This window comes from Copadichromis virginalis, linkage group LG11, assembly GCF_057382275.1.
Source record: "Copadichromis virginalis isolate Kocher_CV1m ecotype Utaka linkage group LG11, C_Virginalis_male_GT1.1, whole genome shotgun sequence".
Lineage (NCBI taxonomy): Eukaryota > Metazoa > Chordata > Actinopteri > Cichliformes > Cichlidae > Copadichromis > Copadichromis virginalis.
In genome coordinates, this window is record NC_140628.1 from 25,874,884 (window position 1) to 25,901,106 (window position 26,223).

General features: G+C 39.6%; 4 protein-coding genes across 4 annotated transcripts; 1 reads left to right on the forward strand and 3 right to left on the reverse strand.

Annotated features, from left to right (window-relative positions):
• On the forward strand, positions 1 to 5,019 carry LOC146698814 (synaptobrevin-like). The gene is made up of 5 exons (XM_085471632.1): positions 1 to 753; positions 1,774 to 1,921; positions 2,120 to 2,278; positions 2,688 to 2,739; positions 3,108 to 5,019. Coding segments are annotated over exons 1-5 (378 nt in total). The 5' UTR covers positions 1 to 751; the 3' UTR covers positions 3,125 to 5,019.
• Positions 5,020 to 6,137: 1,118 nt separating this feature from the next.
• tapbpl (TAP binding protein like) lies at positions 6,138 to 12,327 on the reverse strand. The gene is made up of 8 exons (XM_085471633.1): positions 11,994 to 12,327; positions 11,484 to 11,693; positions 11,129 to 11,398; positions 10,833 to 11,033; positions 9,518 to 9,685; positions 9,331 to 9,434; positions 8,714 to 8,939; positions 6,138 to 8,261 (listed from the first exon to the last, which is right to left on the reverse strand). Exons 1-8 carry the CDS (start codon positions 12,055 to 12,057, stop codon positions 8,194 to 8,196), a joined length of 1,311 nt encoding a protein of 436 aa, XP_085327759.1. The 5' UTR covers positions 12,058 to 12,327; the 3' UTR covers positions 6,138 to 8,193.
• A 4,507-nt stretch (positions 12,328 to 16,834) lies between these two features.
• On the reverse strand, positions 16,835 to 20,658 carry LOC146698816 (complement C1r-A subcomponent-like). Its single transcript, XM_085471635.1, has 11 exons — positions 20,545 to 20,658; positions 19,974 to 20,187; positions 19,599 to 19,776; positions 19,364 to 19,504; positions 19,013 to 19,218; positions 18,775 to 18,922; positions 18,565 to 18,683; positions 18,271 to 18,352; positions 17,960 to 18,165; positions 17,653 to 17,867; positions 16,835 to 17,457 (listed from the first exon to the last, which is right to left on the reverse strand). Exons 1-11 carry the CDS (start codon positions 20,631 to 20,633, stop codon positions 17,091 to 17,093), a joined length of 1,965 nt encoding a protein of 654 aa, XP_085327761.1. The 5' UTR covers positions 20,634 to 20,658; the 3' UTR covers positions 16,835 to 17,090.
• A 347-nt stretch (positions 20,659 to 21,005) lies between these two features.
• On the reverse strand, positions 21,006 to 26,223 carry LOC146698817 (complement C1r subcomponent-like). Its single transcript, XM_085471634.1, has 13 exons — positions 26,108 to 26,223; positions 25,534 to 25,747; positions 24,455 to 24,638; positions 24,230 to 24,370; positions 23,698 to 23,903; positions 23,441 to 23,588; positions 23,226 to 23,344; positions 23,048 to 23,126; positions 22,810 to 22,944; positions 22,411 to 22,485; positions 22,106 to 22,311; positions 21,799 to 22,013; positions 21,006 to 21,603 (listed from the first exon to the last, which is right to left on the reverse strand). Exons 1-13 carry the CDS (start codon positions 26,206 to 26,208, stop codon positions 21,237 to 21,239), a joined length of 2,190 nt encoding a protein of 729 aa, XP_085327760.1. The 5' UTR covers positions 26,209 to 26,223; the 3' UTR covers positions 21,006 to 21,236.

Here is a 26,223-nt window from a genome sequence, read left to right on the forward strand (position 1 = left end):
CTGTCGTTACGAGTCCAAGTGGTGAAGGCAGGAGCAGAGACGCATTATTGCAGTTGCCCACAGAGCCACTTTGCACGGACAAAACTCGCGTACCTCGCATACAGCGCGCAGTGAGAGAGAGAGTGAAGGAGGCAATCAGAGACAACCGATTTCCTGTGACTGCACTTTCCCCCTTTATTGTTGTTATTATTATTATTTTATTTCAATCGCAGGTATTCTGTCAGTAGCTTTCAGAAGAGGCAACTCAACAACCAGCCAATCAGTGCTGCGTCTCAGGATCTAGGAGGGAAGCATCACTTGGAGGAGCCGGATGCAGCTCTGCAAGAATACAAACATCCGTGGATTTCTTTTGCATGGATTATAATTTGGAAGTACTTCCTTCCTGAGCTGGCATCGCTCCTTTTTCATTCCCTGCCCACTAATCTGGTCACACAGTGAATTATCACCCGACCTGTATACGTGTCTCAGTATTGCAGTACTTTTGGTGACGGCTTGCAGTATAAAAGCATCGCTAGAAGATCGGCTCCACTGCGCCAAGAGCCTCCGCCTCAGTTTACTGTCAGTGCGCCACTTCAGTCTGTTTACTAATTAAGCATCTGGACTTTCCTTTGCACACGTGCCTCCGCTTTTTCGTCTCTTCTGTCTTTTTGGGGGTTTTTTCTCTCTCGCTTTGTACTTCAGACCCTCCTGCCTCACAGCCAGTCACCCCTCCTCCGCTGCCCGTGAGTCAGTTCAAACAGCTGCATAGAAGATGTGAGTATTAATGCGGCTTTTCCATTGCGCTCTTAAAAAAATGAAAAGAAAAGAAAAAAAAAAAAACAACAAAAGCAGATATCTAATATGTGGTGGCGGAAGAACCCACATTGAAACGTGTTCATTTCTTTATTTTCTTCCACTGGCGGTCCGAAGTGAGATGATTTACTTTCAGCTTGAAGGGTTTTTGCTGACGCAAGCGAAAAATATTCCATCACTGCTTCGCTGAATTATGTATTCAGAGGTTGACTTCTGTCTCATACAAAGCCCGAGACGGGGCTGAATGAGTTGTTTTGGATGTTTTTGTGTCAGATTTAATAGAAAGCAGCGTGTTTTGTGGTGCTGGATGAGTTACAAGGTTTTTGTGGGACTTGGGGGTCATCATCTGTTTAATGCTGTAAAACGTGAATTTTTAAAGGAAACTGGGTTATCAGTAGCTTCCTTAATGCAGAATTTCTCTTAAAAATATTGTAAATTTTCATCCTGCAGGAGTTAGTTTATCATATATTAACCTGGCAGCTGCCTCTGCAGAGGTTTTTTGCTCAGGTTTAATTGTCCTTCCTCTCCCCTCCTGCTGGATTAACCGTTTCCTCAGTTCTGCCTCACCTTTTCTTTTCACTTCCAACCATCTCTCTGTAATCCATCATGAGCAACATCTGCCTTCTCTTTTTCTTCCTCCCCAAAACGTTCTCTCTCTTTACTCATCCACCGCCATCCTGTGGCCTACATAGCTTTTTTAAAAACCTCTCCCCCACTCTCTCTTATGCGCCCCTTTCTCACTGACCCATTAGTTCATCATTTCTTGCTAACATCTCTGCCTACGTTTGCGATTTGCAGGTTCCCTTCCTGCAAATTACACTCTTGACTCTTTCAAGCCTTTAGACAGGGCATTTTTCCTTCTCAGCATATTTCAAGTTTCTTTTCAGATTTTTATAAAAACCTATCCATTGTTGAATGTGAAATGTTCTGACTTCATCCAATTCTTTCTCTCACAAAACTCTCATTGTTGTGCTTGGTCAGGTCTGCCCCAGATGCTGCCCCACCAGCTGGAGCTCCTGGAGCTCCAGGTGCCCCTGGCGCAGATGGAGCCCCAGCTGGCGCACCTCCTGGCCCTCCCAATACCAGCAGCAACCGCAGGCTACAACAGACTCAGGCCCAAGTGGAAGAGGTGAGCTGTTCTGAGCTTCTGGGTCAGAATGCATTCTGTGTAGAAAGTCACTGATGTAAAATATGCATGAGCAACAAACTGCAGAAGAATTACCACTTATGAAAACGACATTCCCATCTATTTTCCTCCTTTACTACCCCCCCCCCCCCCCCCCCCAAAAAAAAAAAATGCTCTCTCATCCTTGCTGGATTGGTCTAGGTGGTGGATATCATGCGGGTGAATGTGGACAAGGTTTTGGAAAGGGACCAGAAGCTTTCAGAGCTGGATGACAGAGCGGACGCTCTCCAAGCTGGAGCCTCCCAGTTTGAAAGCTGCGCAGCCAAGCTAAAAAACAAGTACTGGTGGAAGAACTGCAAGGTGGGCGCATTACTGTGGCTCCTTTACACAGATTGGTAAAACAGAGAGAAACCTATGGTATCATCTGACTTAGAATGAACAAATTCCTATTAGTATGTGTTCTGGCATGCAGAGAGAATAGAGGACAACATAGGAATTTGTTAATGAGCTGCTGTAGAGCACTGAAGTGATACCTCAGGGGAAATGGGAGAAAGGCATCTGCTATTGTGGAGTTTTCACTCTAAACACTGAGGGGATTGTATAACTAAGCCACAACAAACACAAAGAGCCTTTTAAGTGTCATAATTGTTTTGTTTTGTGGTTCAGATTGGTTTCTATTCTGTTTGAACATAGCGAAACCCTAAAAACACAGCTTCGTGTATTCTTCTGTAAAAGGATGAAGTCTAAAATTTTCATCTCTTTTTTTCAGATGATGATCATGATGGGTATCATTGGAGTTATTGTGGTTGGAATCATATTCTGTAAGTAGTTTCATTCTGACACCGATGCAAAAATTTCCACAATTAACTGATTACTTTCAAAATGTAGATAATCATCATGCGTCGACTTCCCACTCAGCATGGCTATTTCCACTTGCACACGTGAGAAATTTAGAAATCACTAATACATCAGTGTTAGAACTGATACTGATGGGGTTTTTTATTAATGTAAAAAAAACCCATCAATATTATACACATAAGACAACACTAGCATAATATTATTTCGTCTTTAACAACCCCACATTCCTGCATAAGGAGAGGTCAGTGTGTCCTCTGCCCGTTTAGTTTTAATGACGTGTTGCCAGACCCATTAAACTAATTACTTCTTTCCCTCTCTCTTTAATTCACAGTATACTTCTTCCACTGAGCTCAGCTCATCAGTACAGATGAATATGGACTTGAGGATAATATGAGAGGGGAGAGGCAAAAAAAGAAACCCAAGCGCTGCTCCTCAATTTTGTCAGTCCTCTCCTTCCTCTCTTCACACAGTCTTCCATCAAACCATCTTGCACTTAAACATTACATTAGTGTTTATAGATGTCTCTGCTCTCTTCGTCCTCTTTCCCTCCCTTTCCTTGCTGCTTTCTTCCACTGTTTTGACTTGAACTCTTGCTCACTCTCCGCTGCCTCTGCACCTCATGTATTATTGAAGGACACAGCAGGCAGAGTCAAAAGAGGAAGGAAGGAAGAAAAGGAAAGAAGGTAGAGGGAGAACACGTGGGGCTAAGCACGCTGGTAGGGGGTGTACAGAAGAGTCTTTCTACACCGAGTACGCCAAAGCTTATTCATATGACGTTTTTTTGAGAGTTCAACATTTGTAAATTGATACTGACATGCATAACTAACACACATCTTCTGTCTGCTACTTCCACAGTTGCTACTTACTAACACAAGGTCATGTTAGATTAAGATTATGCTAGTTTCTGTTGTTTGTGCTTGTGTGTATCTGTGATCCAAAGCATTGTAGCTAAAAGCTTTCTTCCACTTTTACCTGGTAGGCTTTGATTGGTATTTTTTTCCCTTTCCTGTCTAACTTTCACTCACTTAAGTCTTTTTTTTCTGCAACCTCCAGTGATAACAAGAAAAGAGAAATGCAAAATAGGGAAAGAGACCGTGTGAGAGTTTAGGAAAGGAGGAAGTGATTCAGGGAAAGGTAGTAGGAGTACTGCAACACATTTCTACTGCATAAATAGGTAAAAATTTAAATCCGGACTGAAAAAGCAGAATGTTTATACCACAGGCATAGAGGTGGCATTTTAGTAATAATATGCACAGCAATTAAGTCACACGAGCAGGCACTTACAGACAATCTAACGAATACATGAACTAACTGCTTCAGTCCAGAGGAAGGCCTCTTAATTCTGATTTGCAGAGAGTCCCAGCCATAGACAGATGAATGTGTAGCGCCACATTTCAAACAGGTAGAGACATATAGTTATTTTGAGAGTTGTGCTGTCAAAGTGTTTAATTGTTGTTTAAGTTGTCCAGAAAGCAGGAAAAGAGGAAAGAGGATATGATTTTAGAAACCCTGAGCCACCTGGTCGTCCCACCGTCACTGCTGACTCACATAAAAGCACCCATCTGTCATCGACAGTATGATAACGGCCAGTGTGAAGCTTTTGTTTCTAACCTGCATGGCAAACGGTGTCCGTAGTTTTGCCTTTTTGTGTAACCTGTGTATCTGCCATTTCTGAACCTTACTGCCGACTGTACATTTTTTTTCTTAGTGGTTTAAAGGACCTATGTACAATGTCTTTCTGATCTGATAATTACTGCTTATGCAATGCAACAATGCTCAAGAGTTTGCCAACATTTTGTTAAGATCACTTGTGTTGGACAGTAAAATAATATCCAGAGACTGCAAACAAACTGCTACTGTAGTGAAAAATGAAAACTTAGTATTATTCGTGTTGTATGAGTAGAACTATAGTACACATCTGTCAGTTTACGCTCCTGAAAACAGGTTTATAAATTCTTTCAAGTTTTTTGAGGGGCTGTAGGATATGAAGTTTATTTTCCTTACTTTGGACTGATATTCAGGGTTGATAAAACGCAAAGGGCATTTATGCATAATTGTAGCGGTTAGCCAAAATTATCTAATGATACTGTGCAGTAATATTATTAGATAGTTAACATGGTTCATGAGAAGATGTTTTGTGATTTACTTGGAACTACTGGAAGAGATGCAACTGGATTTAGGAGAACAAATGCATGTTTACCACTTTTTGCTGATGCCAATAAAGAAATCATGAAGTGACTACATACTGACTTTGATTATATCCTTTGGTCGTGTTATAGCATCTAAAAAACTAAAAGACTATAATGAAAAGTTTTTTCCTCAACAAAATCAAAATTTTCATAATTTAATTTCTTTATATATTTGACATTAATTGTAATATTCTAAGCCTTTATCGTTTTACTTTTGATGTTTAGGTCTCAAAAATCAGAAATCCACTTTCACAAATTATTAGAATATTTCATTTAGAGTTTGAGTAAATTATTAGTCACACAGTATACTGTAAATAATATGCATCTTTTGTTCTAGTTCAATACACACAACCACAATCATGGGGAAGATTGCTGGCGTGATTGTTGTCCAGATGATGATCATGAGCAGCCTCTATACGGAGGGCAAGCCACAAGATGTCACTGCTGAAAAGGCTGGCTGTTCACACAGTGCTGTAAAGAAGCATCTTTATAGAAAATTGACTGCAAGGGAAAATTGTGGCAAAAGCGACAGAGGTGACTCCAGGTTTGAGAGGATTGTTAAGAAAGGTTGGTTCAAAAACCTGCAAGAGCTTCACAAGGAGTGGATGGAGGCCTCTGTCACCACACAGATGTCTTTAGGAAATGAGTTCCAATGTCAAAAGTGTCTTTTTGGTCTTCTGGTAAAAAGAGAAGAAATGGACTGTTGCTCCGAAGTCCTCTTGTCAGATGAAAGTCAATTTTACAGTTCTTTAACACTTGCCTCACAGGATCTGGGTTCGAGTCCACTGTCTGACCAGGGATCTTCTGCGTGGAGTTTGCATGTTCTCTCTCTGTTTATGAGGATTCTCCCACGTGGCTCCCACGTGGCTCCCACAGTCCAAAGACATGTAATTATTGGGGTTAGGTTAATTTGGTGAGTCTAAATTGTCCATAGGTGTGAGTGTAAATGGCTGCCTGTCTTTCCGTGCTAGCCCTGTCCAGGCTGTACCCAACAACTATGGTAGCTGAATAGGCTCCAGCCTCCCCGGGATTCTGACAAGGATGAACAGAAGAGAATGGATGGATTTACCTTACAAGATAAAGCACCTTGAGACTTTTGTTGTAATTTGGTGCTATAGAAATAAAATGTAATTGCACTGAGGGGTTTATTATGAACAGCATGAAGCTTTTCATGATGTTGTATTTTTTTAATGACTTCAATCAATTCCACAATGTACAAAGATTGATCAGTGGAAATTCCTTAACCATTGTCACAGTATTACATAATCCTTCTATATTACAGGTACAATAAAATAAAATAAAATCATACAAAAACTGAAGGGAGGATAAAACAAATATATATATAGTACCAAAAATAAGAAGTATAACAAAAACCTTCTCAAATTCCCACTTTAAGTATAATAATCTACATTTATTGGGTCTATGTACCATCTTTCACTGACGTTACACACCAAGTCACACATTCAAACTAAGGCTTGTATGGCAGCATCACTCCATCCTCCTTAAATGTCACAGGGAGCATCAGGATCTCCACTAGAATATAAAACAAAGTTCTGCCAGGCTTCTAAATTATTGAATGCACAGTAAATTCAGCAGGTAAGTGGGATTTAAGAGGCTGTGATTGTTTAAATAGTCATACCAATTTTTCAGTAGAGTCACAGAAAAAAACAACCCTTTCCCACTTTATATTGATCAAAAAAAAAAAAAGTCTAAATAAGCCCCAAATACTCAAAGCATAATTTTACATTCAAGGAAAAACAACTTTATGTTCATTTAAGGTGCTTTCAATATTGTTGCTCTTTTAAAAAAATAATTTCTGGGCCTTTGTGGGCTCCTGGGAAAAAATATAAAGTAAATAGTTTACAAAAATATTACAGAGACCATGTCTCAGGTAATAAATACTCATAGTGCAATTGCACTATTAGCTGCTTTCAAATACAAATCGTGTGGACCTTTCATGTCTGCAGAAGATGAAAATGCCTACTGCCCCTACACACCATTATTTTCTACCTGCAAACAACAGCCCCCCCGACAACAACCATACTGAAAGCTGTGAAGGGAATAATTCCATGTAAGGGAGTTTGCTACTGTATAATTGCAGTGTTATCGTATATGAATAAAATTTGTACTGTTGGTGAATAACATAGTTTGGGATGTGATCTGTGGGTTTTAATGCAATTTAGCATATTGCAAGCTTCAAACTTGCATAGTGCAAAAATAGGTTGGTATTAAAAATAATAAACAAAAAATGTATCATGTATAGAAATTTCACAGCTATGTCATAAATAGATCGGTTACCATATGCATAGCTTTCACCCCCCCAAAAAGTTTTTTGTACGGAGCAAAATTTTTTCCCCAAATGTTTACAAATGATATATAAATTAAACGTAAATTAAGATTTACAAATGTGCACAATGATTAAATTTTTCACTACTTGGGTGCTCGATCCACACATAAATAAACAGAACAGCTCATTACACTGGACTAGGAAACATACATAGATGCCATATAGTAACCTAGATTGTTATCCATATCAACTTAATCATATATAATCAAAATATACAAGAAATTGTCAGCACCTGTGGATTCACTTCAGAGGACGAGCCATAGAGATGTCTCTCCACCCTACATAATCCATAGTAACTAAAACAAGCACACATATGAATCCACTGGAACCCCAGATGTACCAGTTGTTTTCTCTAGCACTTGAACACAGCTTACATTTGTGGAACTATGTGAACATCACAATGTGAAGTCTCAAACCCTCACTGTGCATATCAGAGGATTCATGCATGCATATTTAAAGATCTGTATGTGAGAATATAAAGAATGTTACAGGAAACTTTCTAAAAGTACAAATTATCAAATTTATAAAGTCGAACTGTAAAATTTGTGTCCTGACTGTTTATTCAGGTTTGATATATCCATTTGTAAATTAGTTTTCCATGTGTTCCAATTCCTCTGTATTTGTGTGTGGATTAGAGCATGTGAGTCTTCAAAACTTACAAATCATTGTACACATTTATAAATTTTAGTATACACCTGTTGATCACATATTACACATTTGTAAACCTCCTGAGACTAATTTTATTCTATACTTTTGTTTTTCAGTTTCTAGAAAGCTGGAAGAGTTGAACAAACCAGTGGAATACCTAAAAAAAATAACTTAAACACTAAAATGACACAAAGAAACTTTCTAGTCTCCAGTCACGATGATGTAAGTGAAATTTATCCCATGACCTGATAGAAGAAAAGTACAGTGATGATCAGGAAGCCCAGTATCCACCAATAGGAATCTGCGGAGACACACAAAGGTTTTGTGGATAAGGTTAACATCAGACATAAATACAATCACCCTCATAATAGAAAAAAAATGTTTACACTGTTTCTGAAATAAATTGTCATGTTGAATTCATCCACAAAGTCAACCAAAGTGTTGTGCATCAAGGGTGCTAAAAGTGATCTGTAAATTGTTACATTTGTAACACGTCAAGGCCCCAAATGCCAACTGAAAATGTGGAAAACACCTGGTTTAACTACAACTGCCAGTTTCTATATGATTGAACCAAAACTTCCACTGTAGGATTTTGTTAGCTCAGGACCGAACCAGAGTTTTTTTCTATAGAAAAATATAAAAATAGCAATGTCAGACTTGTCATCTATTTATATTCCACTCTCAGCAAGATAATGAAAACCCTTTGATAATGGTAAAAAAAATTTTTTTAAAGTGTTAAATAGATATACATACTAGGCTCAGGAGGTTCCACCACCACACTAACAAAGAGCGGTTCTTCTAGAGCTGTGTGGGAGACCTTGCAGATGATTTTGGTTCCTGGGACGGTGGTGGGAGGCACAGCTATGTGAGAGGACAGGGTGAACGTTCCATCACCGTGCTGCCGATGACTGGACAGGGAGCCCTGATCTATAAAGAGCTGTGGCTCTGTGTCCGTAGGAGAGAGGGAAAACCACTCAATCTAAAAAACAGAAAAGAGCAGAGAATTATGACCTGTCATTCAATTAAATGTAGCCTTAGGAGCTAGTGCAATTCAAAAGGACACAAATGAATAAATATGGAAGATAACTTATTATCAAAACAGCAAATAAAGACACTTTTCATTAACAAGATGAAGAGCATTGGTACGTTTAAAAATATCTACACTTTCAGGCGTCCTTAGAGAGACTTTGAGAGAGAGGCTGGTTTAAGGCCTGCAATAACTTCTCTATTAAATTCCTCTATTTCATTGTGATTGAGAAAAAAATCTCCTTTCATAAACATGATAAGTTACTAATAAGATTGGTGTTTAAAAGGATGGTGTTACAAAACAGTAATGGGTAACAGTTACATCTCAAAACACAGTTACTGACGTGAGAATCCAGTGGGTAGTATTTACTGCTGTGACAACTTAATTTCTGGGACGAACTTGACTTTAAAACCAACTTCTCGACTGAGAGGGAAACATCTGGAGGTTCTATGGGGGAAAAGTAAGAGAGAAGAATTAACAGAATATCAAAGAAAACAACGGCTGAGGATTAAGATCAGAGTGAAACTTACGAATAATGCGAAGTTGAACGACCTGCTGGGAGTGGAAAGGACCAAGACTGACTGTACAGATGTAGGTCCCCTCATCTCCAACCTTCAGCGTGGTCAGAGTCAAAGACGCGTTACCCTCACCAACAACCTGGGCAGCATTTATGCTTGAGCCGGCCCTCTCACCGTCCACTAAACAGACAGAATAATAATTGTTTGATGTTTCTTCAGTTCGTGCTCTTCACATCATCTCCACATGTGTGCTTTAATGGCATCTGCCTGTCTGTCAGTAATTCAGCAAGACTAAACTACAGAGCAGAATTTCATGAATACACAGAGGTGAATTGTGGGTAAAGGACGAAGATATTTAATTCCTAAATGACCTCCTTTAAAACTACAAGATAAATGTATTTTTAAAGGAGGCATGTAAAAGGCATGTAAAAACTTTATGTAATTAAAATCCAAATCTAGTTATATGTACACTGACACTGGAGCTGGTGCAGGACTGAGATCACCCACTGTCCCTGTGATTTCATATGTTTTAACAGTTCTTCTGAGGTCCTGAATTATTTATAAAATAACAAACTTGTACACCTATTTAAAATCTATTTATTCAAATACAACTACAAGCAGCAATGTGGGGTACAAAAAGGGTGAAGGTGAAATTATCTTCATTTTACAGGTGGCAATAGTAGTAAGACAGATGCATTTTGTTTTTTCAGTGGTTTTTTGTTTTGTTTTGTTTTTTGTTTGTTTGCTTGTAATCTTTAAATACATCCATAAAGTTTGGTTCCAATACCATAAAAATCTTTTCATATGACCTCACTTCCTGTTTGCTAGCTTCTCCACGGATGAATATTTTTTAAAATCTCAAATAACTTTTGAGTTAACTTTCTGATAACTTTTTGTGGCAACTTTACAGAAACATAGTAAAAATGCTAAGATGCTAAAGGTCATCTTTGGTGACAACAGGCCTGAAATAAAAGTCAAAAATTGACATTATAGTCTCCTTTCCACTTGTCTCAATACCATTATCTAAACAATTAATAAAAATCAGACATTTGGTTCAAAACTTACATACATAAAGAAACCCATGGCTAGAAACTCACTGAAAACATTCAGAAGACTGTCACTAAAATGATCCTCCTAAGATCACTAGAAACAATCATTCAAAGCCCCTTTTTTTAAACATATATTTGTAAAGTGGGATGCCACTATTGAACTATCACCATCCTGAGTAGCATCAGTCTTAAAGCCATTAAAATAAACAGTGTAGGTTCTCATTGCCAAACCCTGCATTACACATGCAGATACACCTGCTAACACCTACAATGCTCACCTATCGTGCTGCCTTCTGTATCATCCAGCGCCCTCTTCATTTCAAGCACCTTCCTGCCTTTACCTCTGTGCTGCAGACGCCACTCAATGCCCACTTCCTGTGCTAATGGCGTGTCCTGCTGCTTGAAGCCACAGTTGAGGAGAACATCACTTCTCAGAGGGGCAGACACAGACTTTATGTGGGTGAACACCACAAATATCACTGAGGGGTAGAAAACATTTGAGGATGATGTGTAATCTAAGAAAACCATATAAAGCTCCTTCGTATAAAATGTGATATTAAACTATGGATCTCACAGTCGGTAAGCAGAGTTCCTGACTGGCTGAGAGGAAGAGCCAGCTTGCTTTGCATCAGGGTTGACTCGTCTTTCTCCACCTTCAAGGTCTCCAGAATCAGCGCAGTGCTGAAGTCAACCTCATCCACACTGAGGGACACCATGAAAAAGACCCGATCTGAGTTTTCCTCGAATCCCCGAGGAGAGTAACTACTTAATTCGCACATCACTTCCTGCTCATTGCAGTCTGCATGGAGCAGCACGTTTGCATTGGGGATCTCAGGAGATGATACTGTTACAAAGAATAAGAGAAGTTCATCACAGAGTCCTGCTTACATTAGAGGAAACTTTGCACAAAGAGGTGGCAAGGGAAAAACCTTTGGCCTCAAACAGGAGGAGGTCTGGATCAGGGATGGAGGGAGGAACAAACGGAGTGAGTTCTTCGAGTGATTCGTCCGGGCCCACAGCAACATCTCGTAAAATAAGAGTGGCTGGAGTCCGAGTGAAGTGACCGCCTCCCATTCCACCAAGTCCAGCTCCCTCCTCCACCAGAGTGCAGGTGAGTACCACATCTGCAACTCCATCAGCTGAAGAAACAAGAAGAAGAACAGTTCTTAAAAATCTTAGTGCACCAGCATTTAAGATAGAACCACTGTCTGGACTAATAGAGAGAAAAGATCAGAGAGCTCAGGTGTTTCGGTATATTGAGCCCTTCTATTATTCTGCTGCCATTTTAACCTAAATACTGTTAATTAGAGGTTCAGAAAATACCCACTTTTCTCAGAGCTCTTCGGTTATCAGCAAATACTTCTGTTAAAAGCTTTAATGTCGAGCTCACAGTCACGTCTCTACAGTCAGTGCTTAATCAATGAGATTTATGCTCTTACCATAAACGCACGTCATGAGGTATCCAGTTAAAATGACTTTAATAACCATCATCATCCCCACCATAGTGCAAGTGTTCCCAGTTTTTTTGTAAATTAAAATTAGAAGGATATCAAATAACTGCTGAGTGCACCACAGCACTTTCACTTTTGATTTCAACAACTACCACCGCATTATTCAGGAGTTTACTGCCTAGAGTTGTTTATATCCGTTCTTCACTCCATCGATGGCGATCATCATACGTGCTGGACTTTAAATTTAACGCAATCTAAAAGTAAACAATAAAGGCAGTTCAAGAGTCTGTGCAGCTGTTTCTTTGTCAGGAGCATGCGCACTGTAGCAGTGGGTGGAATGAAAGTGAAAGCGAACAGGCAGGATCGCCCAATGACAGAACAGAGGTCCGTCATCAGTCAATGCGGAAACAAGCACACACGCTCATTTTAACGTAAATCGACAACATAAATAAAATATATGGATGAATGAATTAATAATTAAATAAATAAATCTTCTTTTGTCTGTTTGGTTTTAGGGTTACCAAAGTGGATCATGGATAGGGACAGGGACTGGACATCCATGCTTTGTCCAGTCCACACAAGCATGTCTCCAAACCGTTCAACCAGAGGTGTCTCCACTGTGTCCCTCTGATGTGTCTGATTTCTTATAGACCCTAATGAAGACTTAGATTCTAAATGTATTGGTCTGTTTTGTTTGCTGAATTTCTCCAAGAATAAATTGTTACAGGATTTTATCCTGGGCTCTGTGTTGGCCCTGCGACAACATGGTGACCTGTCCAGGGTGCACCCTGCTTCTAACCTTATGGTACTGTAGCTCGGATAGGCTCCAGTGTTGCTCAAGTTCAGATAGTTATAGACACAATGTGCCCCCTATGTTTTTCTCCTAAGCAAAATGATTAAATTCCTGCATGTCTCCTGCTTCACCACTGAGAAATGCACATACTCCAGTTTGCTTGTTTGAATCTGCCTGTTATCCATGTTTACAATGCAAAAGCAAAACACCAAAGCCTGAAACAAAAGTACAGTGGGATGCAAAAGTTTGGGCAACCTTGTTAATAGTCATTATTTTCTTGTATAAATTGTTGGTTGTTACAATAAAAAAAAATGTCAGTTAAATATATCATATAGGAGACACACACTGTGATATTTGAGAAATGAAAAGAAGTTTATTGGATTTACAGAAAGTGTGCAATAATTGTTTAAGCAAAATCATGCAGGTGCATAAATTTGGGCACTGTTGTCATTTTAGTGATTCCAAAACCTTTAGAACTAATTATTGGAACTCAGATTGGCTTGGTAAGCTCAGTGACCCCTGACCTACATACACAGGTGAATCCAATAATGAGAAAGAGTATTTAAGAGGGTCAATTGTAAGTTTCCCTCCTCTTTTAATTTTCTCTGAAGAGTAGCAACATGGGGGTCTCAAAACAACTCTCAAATGACCTGAAGACAAAGACTGTTCACCATCATGGTTTGGGGGAAGGATACAGAAAGCTGTCTCAGAGATTTAAGCTGTCTGTTTCCACAGTTAGGAACATATTGAGAAAATGAAAGACTACAGGCTCAGTTCAAGTTAAGGCTCGAAGTAGCAGACCAAGAAAAATCTCGGATAGACCGAAGCGACGAATGGTGAGAACAGTCAGAGTCAACCCACAGACCAGCACCAAAGACCTACAACATCATCTTGCAGCAGATGGAGTCACTGTGCATCGTTCAACCATTTGGCGCACTTTACACAAGGAGATGTTGTATGCAAGAGTGAAGCCTTTTCTCTGCCCACAGCACAAACAGAGCCGCTTGAGGTTTGCTAAAGCACATTTGGACAAGCCAGCTTCATTCTGGAATAAGGTGCTGTGGACTGATGAAACTAAAATTGAGTTATTTGGACATAAGAAGGGGTGTTATGCATGGAGGAAAAAGAACACAGCATTCCAAGAAAAACACCTGCTGCCTACAGTAAAATATGTGGTCATCAAGACAACGACCCAAAACACTGCTCAAAATCCACTAAGGCATTCATGCGGAGAAAAAAGTACAACGTTCTGGAACGGCCATCTCAGCCCAGACCTGAATATTATTGAAAATCTGTGGTGTGTGTTAAAGAGCGCTGTCCATGCTCGGAAGCCATCAAACCTGAATGAACTAGAGATGTTTTGTAAAGAGGAATGGTCCAAAATACCTTCAACCACAATCCAGACTCTCATTGGAAGCTACAGGAAGCGTTTAGAGGCTGTAATTTCTTCAAAAGGCAGATCTACTTCATATTGATTTCATTTCTTTTTTTGTGGTGCTCAAATTTATGCACCTGCCTGATTTTGTTTAAACAATTATTGCACACTTTCTGTAAATCCAATAAACTTCATTTCACTTCTCAAATATCACGGTGTGTGTCTCCTATATGATATATTTAACTGACATTTTTTATTGTAACAACCAACGATTTATACAGGAAAATAACGACTATTAACAAGGTTGCCCAAACTTTTGCATCCCACTGTATAACTGAGACTTATGGAAAATTCAAAACATCTACAAGTATTTCATGTTGAAGCCGAGTGAGATCTATAGGTTGGCACTCGAGTGGAGAAAAGCATAAATTGGCGAATGTGTTCACAAGAATCAGCATCTTCTGCTGGCAAGCATATGGACATAATCATAATGAATGAGGTGAATATGATCAAGTGTAGAGGTTTGATCAAGGTGATGGCATTGTTGTAGTGTGACCAGAAACATAGGGGAGACCTGGTGGGTTCTGATATTATTAGATCACATGAAAATCTGCAAATCAACACCATAAGAGGAAGGGGGGGGAAGTATTCAATAAGCAAATATCAAATAACACATGCAATTGAACCTGTTAAATTTGATACAGGTTGCCCGTTACAACATAACTATTTGAAGTCATAATTAACTGGTCTTGCAACTATGCTTGCTCTCCTGGCTCCATTTATACTCATGATATACTCTTACACTTAAGGGATTTGGCTGTCTGACAACAGACTGAAGACTTAAATGTGTGATTAAATGCCTTTATGCTAACAACAGATTGTTACCTGGTATGCACTCAACCCACCAGCTGACAATCCCAGCAGCCCAGTGTCTCTGTCACCCTGGCACGAGTCCTTCCCACCTTCAGGGAGTTCAGCACAAAACATGTTATTTGTTAATTCTGGTATTTCATGTGTCTCCTTGTGGAAATACACATGCTCATTATTGAAAGACCAAAGCCCGAAACCAGCGTGAAAACAAAAATACAGCAGTGACTTCCTGTAAATCTTTTCCACAAAATTAGTGAAATTTATTTATGTTGTTACTTAGGGGAGAAGAACAAATTCAAAAATTTATGAGGAAAATGTTTACTCCTTTTAGATAAATATGATACTTTTAAAAAATCTAATGTATTTATTTGCCTCTTATTTCAGTTATGTGTGTAGCACCCTCCTCTGGCAAACATATGGGCATTACACATGAGATTATGAGATCTACTTTTGCACTCTGATCAAGTCAGTACCATTGCTGTAGTCTGTACTGCTGGAGTAGTTGTACTCAGGGTGAAAATAGACTGAGCTGCTTACTGAAGAGAGCGCTGAAATGTTCTGATATCATTAAGTTACATAAAAATCTGAAACCAGTAGATACAAAGGTCCCATTGCTTTTGCAGGATGAGAGGATAAGGTTGAGAATATTGGGGAGACTGGATTTGTCCGTGCATGACAGGCTCAGTGTTGGAGAGCTGCCGGCACTCGCTCACTGAAAACCACAGACACCTGGAAAAGTGAAAAAATCAGAGCGCTGGAGCTGAGTCAGTCGTCCAAGGTTGATGCAAACAGAACAAGAGCAAATAAAGTGATGCAATCGCTGATTTTTATTTTAATTTTAACATCAACTTTCTTCTAACACCAAACTGGTTTCTTCTATATTACTAACAATTTGCTCGCCTTGTTCAATTTTAACAGCTTCATGTCTAGAACATTGGTTGTAGACGGAGCATAATGATTAAAAAAAACACCATATAACAAAAAGCTCTAAAATCTTGATAGGCTTTGTGAGCTAAATTGGAAATTCACAAAAGAAAAAGAAAAACAGCCCATGTCTGTAAAGCTCTGGCATTGATTGAACTTCCAGAAGAGATGTCTCAGACTGGAATGAACCATGACTGTCACACAGAAGATGATTAGCTATATTTAGCACTGGAATTTGAACTGGACTTTTTGTGGTAAATGTTGTATTTATATAGCGCTTTACTAGTCCCTAAGGACCCCAAAGCGCTTTACATATCCAGTCATCCACCCATTCACACACACATTCACACACTGGTGATGGCAAGCTACATTGTAGCCACAGCCACCCTGGGGCGCACTGACAGAGGTGAGGCTGCCGGATACTGGCGCCACCGGGCCCTCTGACCACCACCAGTAGGCAACGGGTGAAGTGTCTTGCCCAAGGACACAACGACCAAGACTGTCCAAGCCGGGGCTCGAACCGGCAACCTTCCGATTACAAGGCGAACGCCCAACTCTTGAGCCACGATCGCCCGTCTTCAAGCTTCTTCTTTTTTTCTTTGTTTGCTTTGGTAAAAACAAGTAGAAACATGATTTGTATGGGAGAAAAAATGCCAATAATGCCTCGAACATGGTTGCACATAAAAGCCGAAAGAATTTAAGTTCGTATCAAGTACAAACCTGTAGAGAATGAGCCGAAGGAAAAGCACATGGAAAGAGAGCGGGCCTTCTTTGTTAGAGCGGGATGAAATGACTGATGATGTGTTTATCATTTTCAAAGTGGGAGGATTTGATTAATCTTTGACACAAGAAAAAAACGCATGCAGATCTGCATTAACTATCTTTATTCAAACGTAGTAAAAGACAGGCGTTACAGGGATTTAAAGACTATGCACCGACTTTCAGACAGTATTTTGTGGTTGTTTCCAGAAAGCGGAAAATCAAAAACTGAGCTTTTAGTGAAATATAGATTAAAAATTCTCAAATCAAACTCCACAGCAGAGCGAAAATAGTATAATATTTATTGTCCAAATGTTTTGCCTCATCGTGTATTTACACCGTGTTGTACTGAATTACTGTAACTTTAGTTCTCCTGCATGGTCTTCTGGATCCAGTTCAGGTAATTAGCGACTCTGGTATAGACTCCATATGTGCCCTTTCCTCCACACTCAACCCCCCAGCTGACAATCCCAGCAGCCCAGTGTCGCCCATCTTTAGTCAGAGTGAAGGGGCCCCCAGCGTCACCCTGGCAAGAGTCCTTCCCACCTTCAGGGAGTCCAGCACAAAACATGTTATTTGTTAAGTCTGGTATGTTGTAACGTCTTCTCCTTGCTAAATTGATTGAATCCCTGCATGTCTGCTGGTCCACCACTGGGAGATAAACATACTTCAGTTGATTTGTTAGAATGCGACGATTATTCTCGTTTGTAACACCAAAGCCAGACACCAGCCTGAAAGAATACAAAACACATTCATTGTGGGCTCAGTAAAATTCTTACTAATCCAGAACCTTAAAGATAATAGCTTGTCAAAATAAAGTGGTTAACAAACAATGAGAGCACTTAAAAGTAACATCAAATTTTATACAGTGTAGATGACATTAAAGAGACTTCAAAATCATTATGACACAATAATAGTTTGTTTACCCCATCACACCAGTATCATATGTGGCTCCTGGTTCTGGCAAACACACTGGCATTACAGATGAGTTGAATGTGAGTGTGTCTTCCAGTTTGATCAGGGCAATGTCATTGTTGTAGTCTACATAGTTGGGGTTGTTGTACTCAGGGTGAACATGGATTGAGGCAGCAAACAGAGGAGATTTCTCGAGGGCTTTTACCTCATTAAGTCCCATGAAAATCTGCAAGTCAATATCATAAAAGGAAAGATTTACCAAGGGAATCCCAATCAGACAGAGATCATACAAAGTAATGCTCACAGTCAACTACTTACCCGTAGAGTTTCATTTGCTACCATCACTCCCTTATTTACTACATAATGAGCTGCTGTCATAATCCACCGGTCTCCAATCACCATGCCTCCTCCCCTGTTTCCACTTACACTCAGTAGCACTTGCCAGGGGATTGTATTATCTGGAGCATCCTGGCCTCCAAAGATCCTCTGATACACATTGATGTGATTTGTTGGCTGACCACAAACTGGATAAGATGAACAGAACTCAGGTGTAAGCAAAGGCTTCATGCTTTCATTTTGAAGTCCTAAATTTGTTATTAGAGTATTTTATTTTGACAGCACATCAGTACCTGCTATGCAGGTTGGGAGAGGGAGTTGCCACTGCCCGTCGCTTTGACACATGGCTGAGAATGTCTTAATCTCTTGTTGTCCCTGAAAATATATGACTGTTACACACATTTTCTAATTGACAAATTCACCAAAGAAAAAACCTAAAGAAAAATGAAGAAAGATCTGCTTCTGTTGCTCAAACACAGACACATGGAGATAGCAAAAAAAACTCTATAAATATCCTGTGAGGGAAAAGAGGCTGTTAATAAAGTTCACTGATGCACACTGTAGTAAACAATGAAATGTCATATTACCATCATCAACTTGTATTCTTGGTCACAAGTGACATGGATCGAGTCTCCACTAAAGTATTCATTTAAATCAGGAGTGATCCTGCCTTTTGTCACACTCCCTGGGTGTGGACATTTCACCTCTGTAAAGAACGCAGCAACCAAACATGAATGAACAGCATGAGAAAAATAGTTTTAAACTGCTAACGTGGAAATGCCACCTCTCCTCCTCACCATGTGTGCTATATTGCAGGCTCCAGCCGTTGCTCAGACCTTCCTCCTCAGTGTGGTAGTCCAGCCTGACTGTACTTGAGTTTGTAACTATCAGACCAGGACTCTTTGTTCCACAAAATTTCATAGCTAATCTGCCTGGAATGGTCACCTATGAGGGGAGAGATAGTGGAAGGCTACATACAGACCAGAGGAGCATGGTTTGTAACTTTTAATCCCTGTGGGTACCGCGAGTCGTTACCTGTAAAAAGTGACCTTGGCAGCTTGAACCATGCTGATTATCTTTATTATCAATGTGAAAATTGTCTCTGAAGTTGAGCGTCACGATGAATCTGGGCTCCACAGAGATGATGTACTTGCAGGAGAGAAAAGGGGGTGAGGGTTTAGGATACCCTGGACTGGACAGATGTCCTTCATGCTTGTCAAAAACACACCCACCACAGGACACTGGGCAAGAACCAAAGGTCAGTATAATAATAACAGTAAGAGAATCAGTAATCAGCATACCACCTCAACCATATTCTAGCGACTGAGCTTCATATGACAAGTATTAATGTACAAAAAGGCCTAATTTCTTGTATTCGACACTTACACAGACATGTGCGCTGGTCTAAATGAAGCTTGTAACCACTGTGGCAGGAGCAGTGGTAGGACCCAGCAGTGTTGATACAGATTTGAGAGCAAAGCGGACCTGAATCCAGTCCTGGGTCTGTTTTGGAACACTCGTCTATGTCTATTTAAAGAATATTTACTGTGTTAAACTTTTCCTGAAGCTGTTGATGAAATAGTACATTAATGGGAGTTGGAAAATTTCAGGAAAACTGTACCTATTGCCTTATACGTGGCAGAAAAACCAGTATGTTGTTGATGCTCTGGTGTAGAGTCACTTGTTTGGAATACGAGAGTCAGTTTGTTGCCTGGAGAAAGGATCGTCTCGTCACCATGGTGATCAGTAGAGTTTCCCTGGCCACAAAACTTTCCCAAAACCTTTTCATCGTAGAAAAACTGGAAAATTAAGTCAAAACTCATGTTAACAAACTGCTTTTGTAAAAAAAAACAAAATTCTAAACCAACGTCTTAATTCAAATTAACTTCCAATCAAACTGAATGAATGAATACACTAAAATTGAAAACTGCAATATAAAAAGTTTTGTATCTTGTTTGAAATATTTTTTAAATTCAGATCTAATCAAAGCTCTGACTGTGAGAGAGTCTTGACTGCAGTCTGCAGAAACTTTAATATCCAGATGTGTTAAAGACAGCTGGATCTGGTAACCCCTGGGAACCCAGAGGTCCCATTGCTTTTGCAGGTGGGGAGGATAAGGTCGCGGATATTGGGGAGACTGGATTTGTCCGTGCATTTCAGGCTCAGTGGTGGACAGCTGCTGGCACTCGCTCACTGAAAACCACAGAAACCTGGAAAAGCAAATAAACAGAGAGCTGGAGCTGAGTCAGTCATCCAAAGTTGATGCAAACAGAACAAGAGCAAATAAAGTGACACAACCGCTGATTTTCACTTTAATTTTAACATCAACTTTCTTCAATCACCAAGCTGATTTCTTCTACATTACTAACAATTTGTTCAACGTCTTCAACTTTAACAGCTATATGTCTAGAACATTGGTTGTAGATGAAGCATAATGATTAAAAAAAACATCATATAACAAAAAGCTCTGCAATACTGATAGGCTCCATGAGCTTAATGAGAAATTCACCGAAATAAAAGATTCTTTAATACAACGAACAAATTAAAAAAATCTTCATCACACTCACCAAATGATGCAGTGGGTCCAGCCCATGTTTGTAAAGCTCTGGTGTCGATTGTACTTCCAGAAGAGATGTCTCAGACTGGAATGAACCATGACTGTCACACAGAAGATGATTAGCTGTATTTAGCACTGGAATTTGAACTGGACTTTTTGTCTTCAAGCTTTTTTATCTTTGTTTGTTTTGGCAAAAACAAGTAGAAACATGATTTGTACGGGAGAAAAAATGCCAATAATGCCTCGAACATGGTTATACATAAAAACCAAAAGAATTTAAGTTCGTATCAAGTACAAACCTGTAGAGAATGAGCCGAAGGAAAAGCACGTGGAAAGAGAGCGGGCCTTCTTTGCATATAAAAGTATTGCTTAGTAATGTTAGAGTGGGATGAAATGACTGATGATGTGGTTATTGTTTTTAAAGTGGGAGGATTTGATTAATCTTAGACACAAGAATAAAACACATGCAGATCTGCATTAACTATCTTTATTCAAACGTAGTAAAAGACAGGCTTTGCAGGGATTTAAAGATAATGCATTGACTTACAGACAGTAAATCAATAACTGAATTTATAGAGTTTTTTAATGAAATATAGATTAAAAATTCTCAAATCAAACTCCACAACAGAGAAAATTTAGTTTATTATGCAATTTTTTTTCTCATCGTGTATTTACACCGTGTTGTACTGAATTACTGTAACTTTAGTTCTCCTGCATGGTCTTCTGGATCCAGTTCAGGTAATTAGCGACTCTGGTATAGACTCCATATGTGCCCTTTCCTCCACACTCAACCCCCCAGCTGACAATCCCAGCAGCCCATTGTCGCCCATCTTTAGTCAGAGTGAAGGGGCCCCCAGAGTCACCCTGGCAAGAGTCCTTCCCACCTTCAGGGAGTCCAGCACAAAACATGTTATTTGTTAAGTCTGGTATGTTGTCACGTCTTCTCCTTGCCGAAGTGACTGAATCCCTGCATGTCTGCTGGTCCACCACTGGGAGATAAACATACTTCAGTTGATTTGTTATAATGCGACGATTATTCTCGTTTGTAACACCAAAGCCAGACACCAACCTGAAAGAATACAAAACACATTCATTGTGGGCTCAGTAAAATTCTTACTAATCCAGAACCTTAAAGATAATAGCTTGTCAAAATAAAGTGGTTAACAAACAATGAGAGCACTTAAAAGTAACATCAAATTTTATACAGTGTAGATGACATTAAAGAGACTTCAAAATCATTATGACACAATAGTAGTTTGTTTACCCCATCACACCAGTATCATATGTGGCTCCCGGTTCTGGCAAACACACTGGCATTACAGATGAGTCGAATGTGAGTGTGACATTCAGTTTGATCAGGGCAATGTCATTGTTATAGTCTACATAGTTGGGGTTGTTGTACTCAGGGTGAACATGGATTGAGGCAGCAAACAGAGGAGATTTCTCGAGGGCTTTTACCTCATTAAGTCCCATGAAAATCTGCAAGTCAATATCATAAAAGGAAAGATTTACCAAGGGAATCCCAATCAGACAGAGATCATACAAAGTAATGCTCACAGTCAACTACTTACCCGTAGAGTTTCATTTGCTACCATCACTCCCCTATTTACTACATTATGAGCTGCTGTCATAATCCACCGGTCTCCAATCACCATGCCTCCTCCCCTGTTTCCACTTACACTCAGTAGCACTTGCCAGGGGATTGTATTATCTGGAGCATCCTGGCCTCCAAAGATCCTCTGATACACATTGATGTGATTTGTTGGCTGACCACAAACTGAATTGGATACAAACTTACATATAAATCTCACACATCAATTTCCCATTAAATTAACCATTTGATCTTCATCAAGTTTTGCAGGATGGAAATGTATACCTGGTAAACAAAGTGGACTGTCAATAACTTCATGGGTTGATCTCCATTTCCTGTCTGCATCACATGTGAAGTTAACTGAGGAGCAGAAGAAGAAACAATGTGACTTTTACATTTTTTTTTTTTGCTGATCCTCAAGAGTTTCAGTTCTCCCCCTTGTGGAAGAAATGTAAAGGGTATATATTTCCAGTTAAATCATGTTAGCATTTAAATCTTATTTAAGTTTTGAATCATGGTAGTATATATCATGTATCATCATATCAGTATGCCATGATGGTTTGACTGAATGAGAATCGCACATTATAGTTAATGGAGCCTGCTAGTAGTAAAGTTTCAGAACTGTGCAAAAGGAAAGTAATGAAGAGTAGGAATCCAAAACAAATTGCACTATTAACATCTCACCGTTTGCATCCCCAAGGAGAGAGTAAAATGGTTCATTGCAGCGATACTGAATAACAGAAAGATACTGATTCTGAAACCCAGAAAGGAAGGCCACGCCTCCGTTCAGCAAGGGGTCAGGTTCTCCGCAATCAATTACTGCAGAGGAACAAAACAAGAAAATACAACAAAATGCACTTTGTCTGTGAACACTAGTATGGATGGAGAAGACTTTGTGTATATATGCTTAGAGACGACCTACTGTGGCATTCTGGCAGAGGAAGGTGCCACTGCCCATTGCTTTGGCAAATGGAAGAGAAACTCTCCATCTCCCGACCATTCTTTAAAGAAGGGTATAAAAACCATGTTTTACATTATACACAGTAACCAGGAAACAATTATTTTGTTTTTCACTGTTAAAAAACACAATTTCAGCTAACCATCATCAGCTTGTATCCTTGATCGCAGCGTACATAGATGTAATCTCTGAAGAGATATTCACTCAAATTAGGAGTGACCCTGCCTTTAGCTACACTTCCAGGTGACGGACACTTCACCCCTGGAAACAGCAAAAACAATCAAACATATATTTTACACTGAGATTTAAACCCAGAAGGACAAACAGGAGAATTGCAGTTGCTTGATGACATGTTACTGTGTGTGCTGTAGTCGAGGCTCCAGCCATTGCTCTGTCCTTCATCATCAATGTGGTATTCCAGCTTGACCATGTTTGAGTTTGTGACTATCGGTCCTGGGCTCGTTTTGCCACATAGCTTTGTGGGCTGTTCGTCTCTGACAGTCAACTTTTTAGGAGAGAGTAGTGCACAGTTTATTAATTGTATGACATATAGAGACATTTTTATTTCCTGTGATTTTGATGAATCTAGGTGTGCTGAAATCGCTCGCCATTACCTCCAACCAGTGATGGAGACATTGCGGGCCCTCTGGGCTGTCCATGCTCTCAATGTGGAAGTTGTCAGTAAAGTTTAGAGTAATAGTGAAGCCCTCTTGTACAGAAATGACATACTGACAGGACACAGCATGAGGTGGGTGATTAGGATATCCTGGACTGAACAGATGCCCCTCTGGTTCATCAAATATACCACCGCCACAGGATACTGGGCATGAGAGAGAGGAAAGAAACTGAGAAAGTTTACCCTCTTAATGAATTGACTGAAGTGTTTGAGGATAATTTGGGGAGTCCTTACACAATGTTTTAAGTCCAGAATCAAAAAAGTGATAATAATTAGTGCTGTTTGATGACCCAACTGCCTCCAACATTAAACCAAGACTCCCCATCCTCTCCTCTTTTTTATACTGCTTTTGGTAATCTTGAGATCCTATATGTTTGAATGTGTTTGTGAAGTGGAGCTAAGTTCTCCCAGCAGACTCCAGTTTGATGGTCTGAGCGCACATTCATTGGAAGCATCTTCATGGTACTCACACACACAGGTGCGCTGATCAGAGCGAAGTTCATAGCCATGATGACAGGAGCAGAGATATGAGCCAAGAGTGTTGAGGCAGATCTGAGAGCAGAGTGGCCCTGAGCCATCTCCAGGCTCTGGTGCAGAACATTCATCTATGTCTAATAATGAGAAGTCATTACGTTAGTGTGAGTTGGCGCAGCAGTAAAAGAAGGAAGTGCAAGAAACAGAGGTGGAGGAGCTACCTATTGCATGGTACTGGGCAGAGAAGCCCAGATTCTGGTGGGCCTCCGGGTTGTTGCTGTCTGATTGAAAGATGAGGGTGAGACTGTTTCCTGGAGACAAGATGGGCTCGTTGCCTGGGTGATGCCCATCAGCAGAATTCTCACTGCCACAAAATTTCCAGAGGGCCTTCTCTTTGTAGAAAACCTAAAGGATCAAAGAATAAAATCCTACATGAAAATAAGGCAAAATCCAGAAGATGAAAATTTATGTTCAGTTCATGGGTTCTTCATTTAAATGTCTAAGATGGTTAAAAGTGCCAGAAAGGCCAAACATAATCCAATGACCCGCCAGAACTAATGCTAAGTTTAGTTAAGTCAACATCAAACTGGATATAGTAATGCAGAGAAAAAAATCTGTTCAGTTATGTGTCCCTCTACCATTTTAAATTCTGTGCAACGTCACAGTAAAGACTGACTCTAAAACTTTTTGTCATAGCAGCAGCGATACAATCTGCTGATAAGCTACAGCTATCTGTTGCTGTTGTCTCCAGTGGTTATACACTGTTGTAAATTTTTAACTTACAATTATCACAATCAACAAGATGATCACGGTGATTACCAGGGTTATCATAGTTTCAGTTTAGTCTTTTTTAAGTATTATTGTATGGATGTATATTTCAGAGGCAAGATTTAGGAAAATCAAGTACTACAATAAAAACACGCATTTTTGAAAGCAGTTCACTGACAGTCCTCTAGATATCCAAAGTCTCATTAAACATGTTTGGCAACATCTCATCAGACAAGTGTCGATAAAATTTTGTGACTGCAATTATATTTTATTTTAATTTCCCAACTTTAAAAAATAATTTCAGTTAGTTTTAATTTTATTCAAAAGTTTTTCAAAACTTTTACATCTAGTTTTAACTATAATAACCTTGTTAATTACCTTGACAGAAACATGAAAACATATGTAAGTGGTAAACTCAAATCAGGTTGTCAAGCGTTACTCTTGAATCATATTTGGGTTTTCACCTTAAGCTATTTATTAATATTATGATTTTTAGGGTAATTCTGTATATGTATTGAAATATGGGTCTGACTGTAAGTGAGTCGTAGTAGCAGTTCGCAGAAGCTTCAATATCCAAATGTGTGAAGGTGAGTCGAATCTGGTAGCCCTCAGGGACAACGAGGTCCCACTGCTCCTGCAGGTTGGGAGGGTAAGGCTGAGGGTACAGAGGAGATTGGACCTTCCCGTACATTTGAGGCTCTGGTTCTGGCAGAGGTGAGCACTCACACACTGAGACATACAGAAACCTAGAAAGGTACAAAAAAGGAAAGAGTTTGATCTGTTTATCAGTCTGCAGTCATCTGATCTGCCAGTCCAAAGTTGATACAAACAGAAAAGAACAAACACAGTGGCACAATCGACACCACTGTGCAACTAATATAATATTGTCAAGACTGCATATATATGGCATACTGACTGATGAATAAAAATATAAAACACTGTTCATCTAAAGTGAATTCTTGCAGATTATCAGTATAAAAACACAAGTAATTCTCCACTATTTTCAGCTACATGATTTGAAAATTTCTGCACAAAAGTGGAAATTTATGACCAAAAAAGGGATTTTAGGAGATATTTGACAACTTGAAAATGTCTAATCCACTTACCAGATGATACAAGAGACCCAGCGCATTTTCCAATTAACCGTATCCATGAGTGAACTGGTCGGCTGCTGCGAGAGCAAATGTCTCACATTCAAGTAAAACATTAATGTCACAAAGTC

What these genes read in the sequence shown, in the direction of transcription:
- LOC146698814 (XM_085471632.1), top strand. An exon ending in CTCAGGCCCAAGTGGAAGAG is followed by an intron (nt 1,922 to 2,119) that starts GTGAGCTGTTCT and finishes GGATTGGTCTAG; the next exon opens with GTGGTGGATATCATGCGGGT. An exon ending in ACTGGTGGAAGAACTGCAAG is followed by an intron (nt 2,279 to 2,687) that starts GTGGGCGCATTA and finishes TCTTTTTTTCAG; the next exon opens with ATGATGATCATGATGGGTAT.
- tapbpl (XM_085471633.1), bottom strand. Translation starts at nt 12,057, where the DNA reads ATGGTGGGGATGATGATGGTTATTAAAGTCATTTTAACTGGATACCTC. An exon ending in CGTTCAACTTCGCATTATTC is followed by an intron (nt 9,435 to 9,517) that starts GTAAGTTTCACT and finishes TTTCCCCCATAG; the next exon opens with AACCTCCAGATGTTTCCCTC. An exon ending in GGTGGAACCTCCTGAGCCTA is followed by an intron (nt 8,262 to 8,713) that starts GTATGTATATCT and finishes GTGTCTCCGCAG; the next exon opens with ATTCCTATTGGTGGATACTG.
- LOC146698816 (XM_085471635.1), bottom strand. Translation starts at nt 20,633, where the DNA reads ATGGTTCATTCCAGTCTGAGACATCTCTTCTGGAAGTACAATCGACAC. An exon ending in TGGACCCACTGCATCATTTG is followed by an intron (nt 20,188 to 20,544) that starts GTGAGTGTGATG and finishes TTGCTTTTCCAG; the next exon opens with GTTTCTGTGGTTTTCAGTGA. An exon ending in GCCAAGGTCACTTTTTACAG is followed by an intron (nt 18,923 to 19,012) that starts GTAACGACTCGC and finishes CTCCCCTCATAG; the next exon opens with GTGACCATTCCAGGCAGATT.
- LOC146698817 (XM_085471634.1), bottom strand. Translation starts at nt 26,208, where the DNA reads ATGTTTTACTTGAATGTGAGACATTTGCTCTCGCAGCAGCCGACCAGT. An exon ending in GCTACTACGACTCACTTACA is followed by an intron (nt 24,639 to 25,533) that starts GTCAGACCCATA and finishes TTGATCCTTTAG; the next exon opens with GTTTTCTACAAAGAGAAGGC. An exon ending in TGATCAGCGCACCTGTGTGT is followed by an intron (nt 23,904 to 24,229) that starts GTGAGTACCATG and finishes TCTCATGCCCAG; the next exon opens with TATCCTGTGGCGGTGGTATA.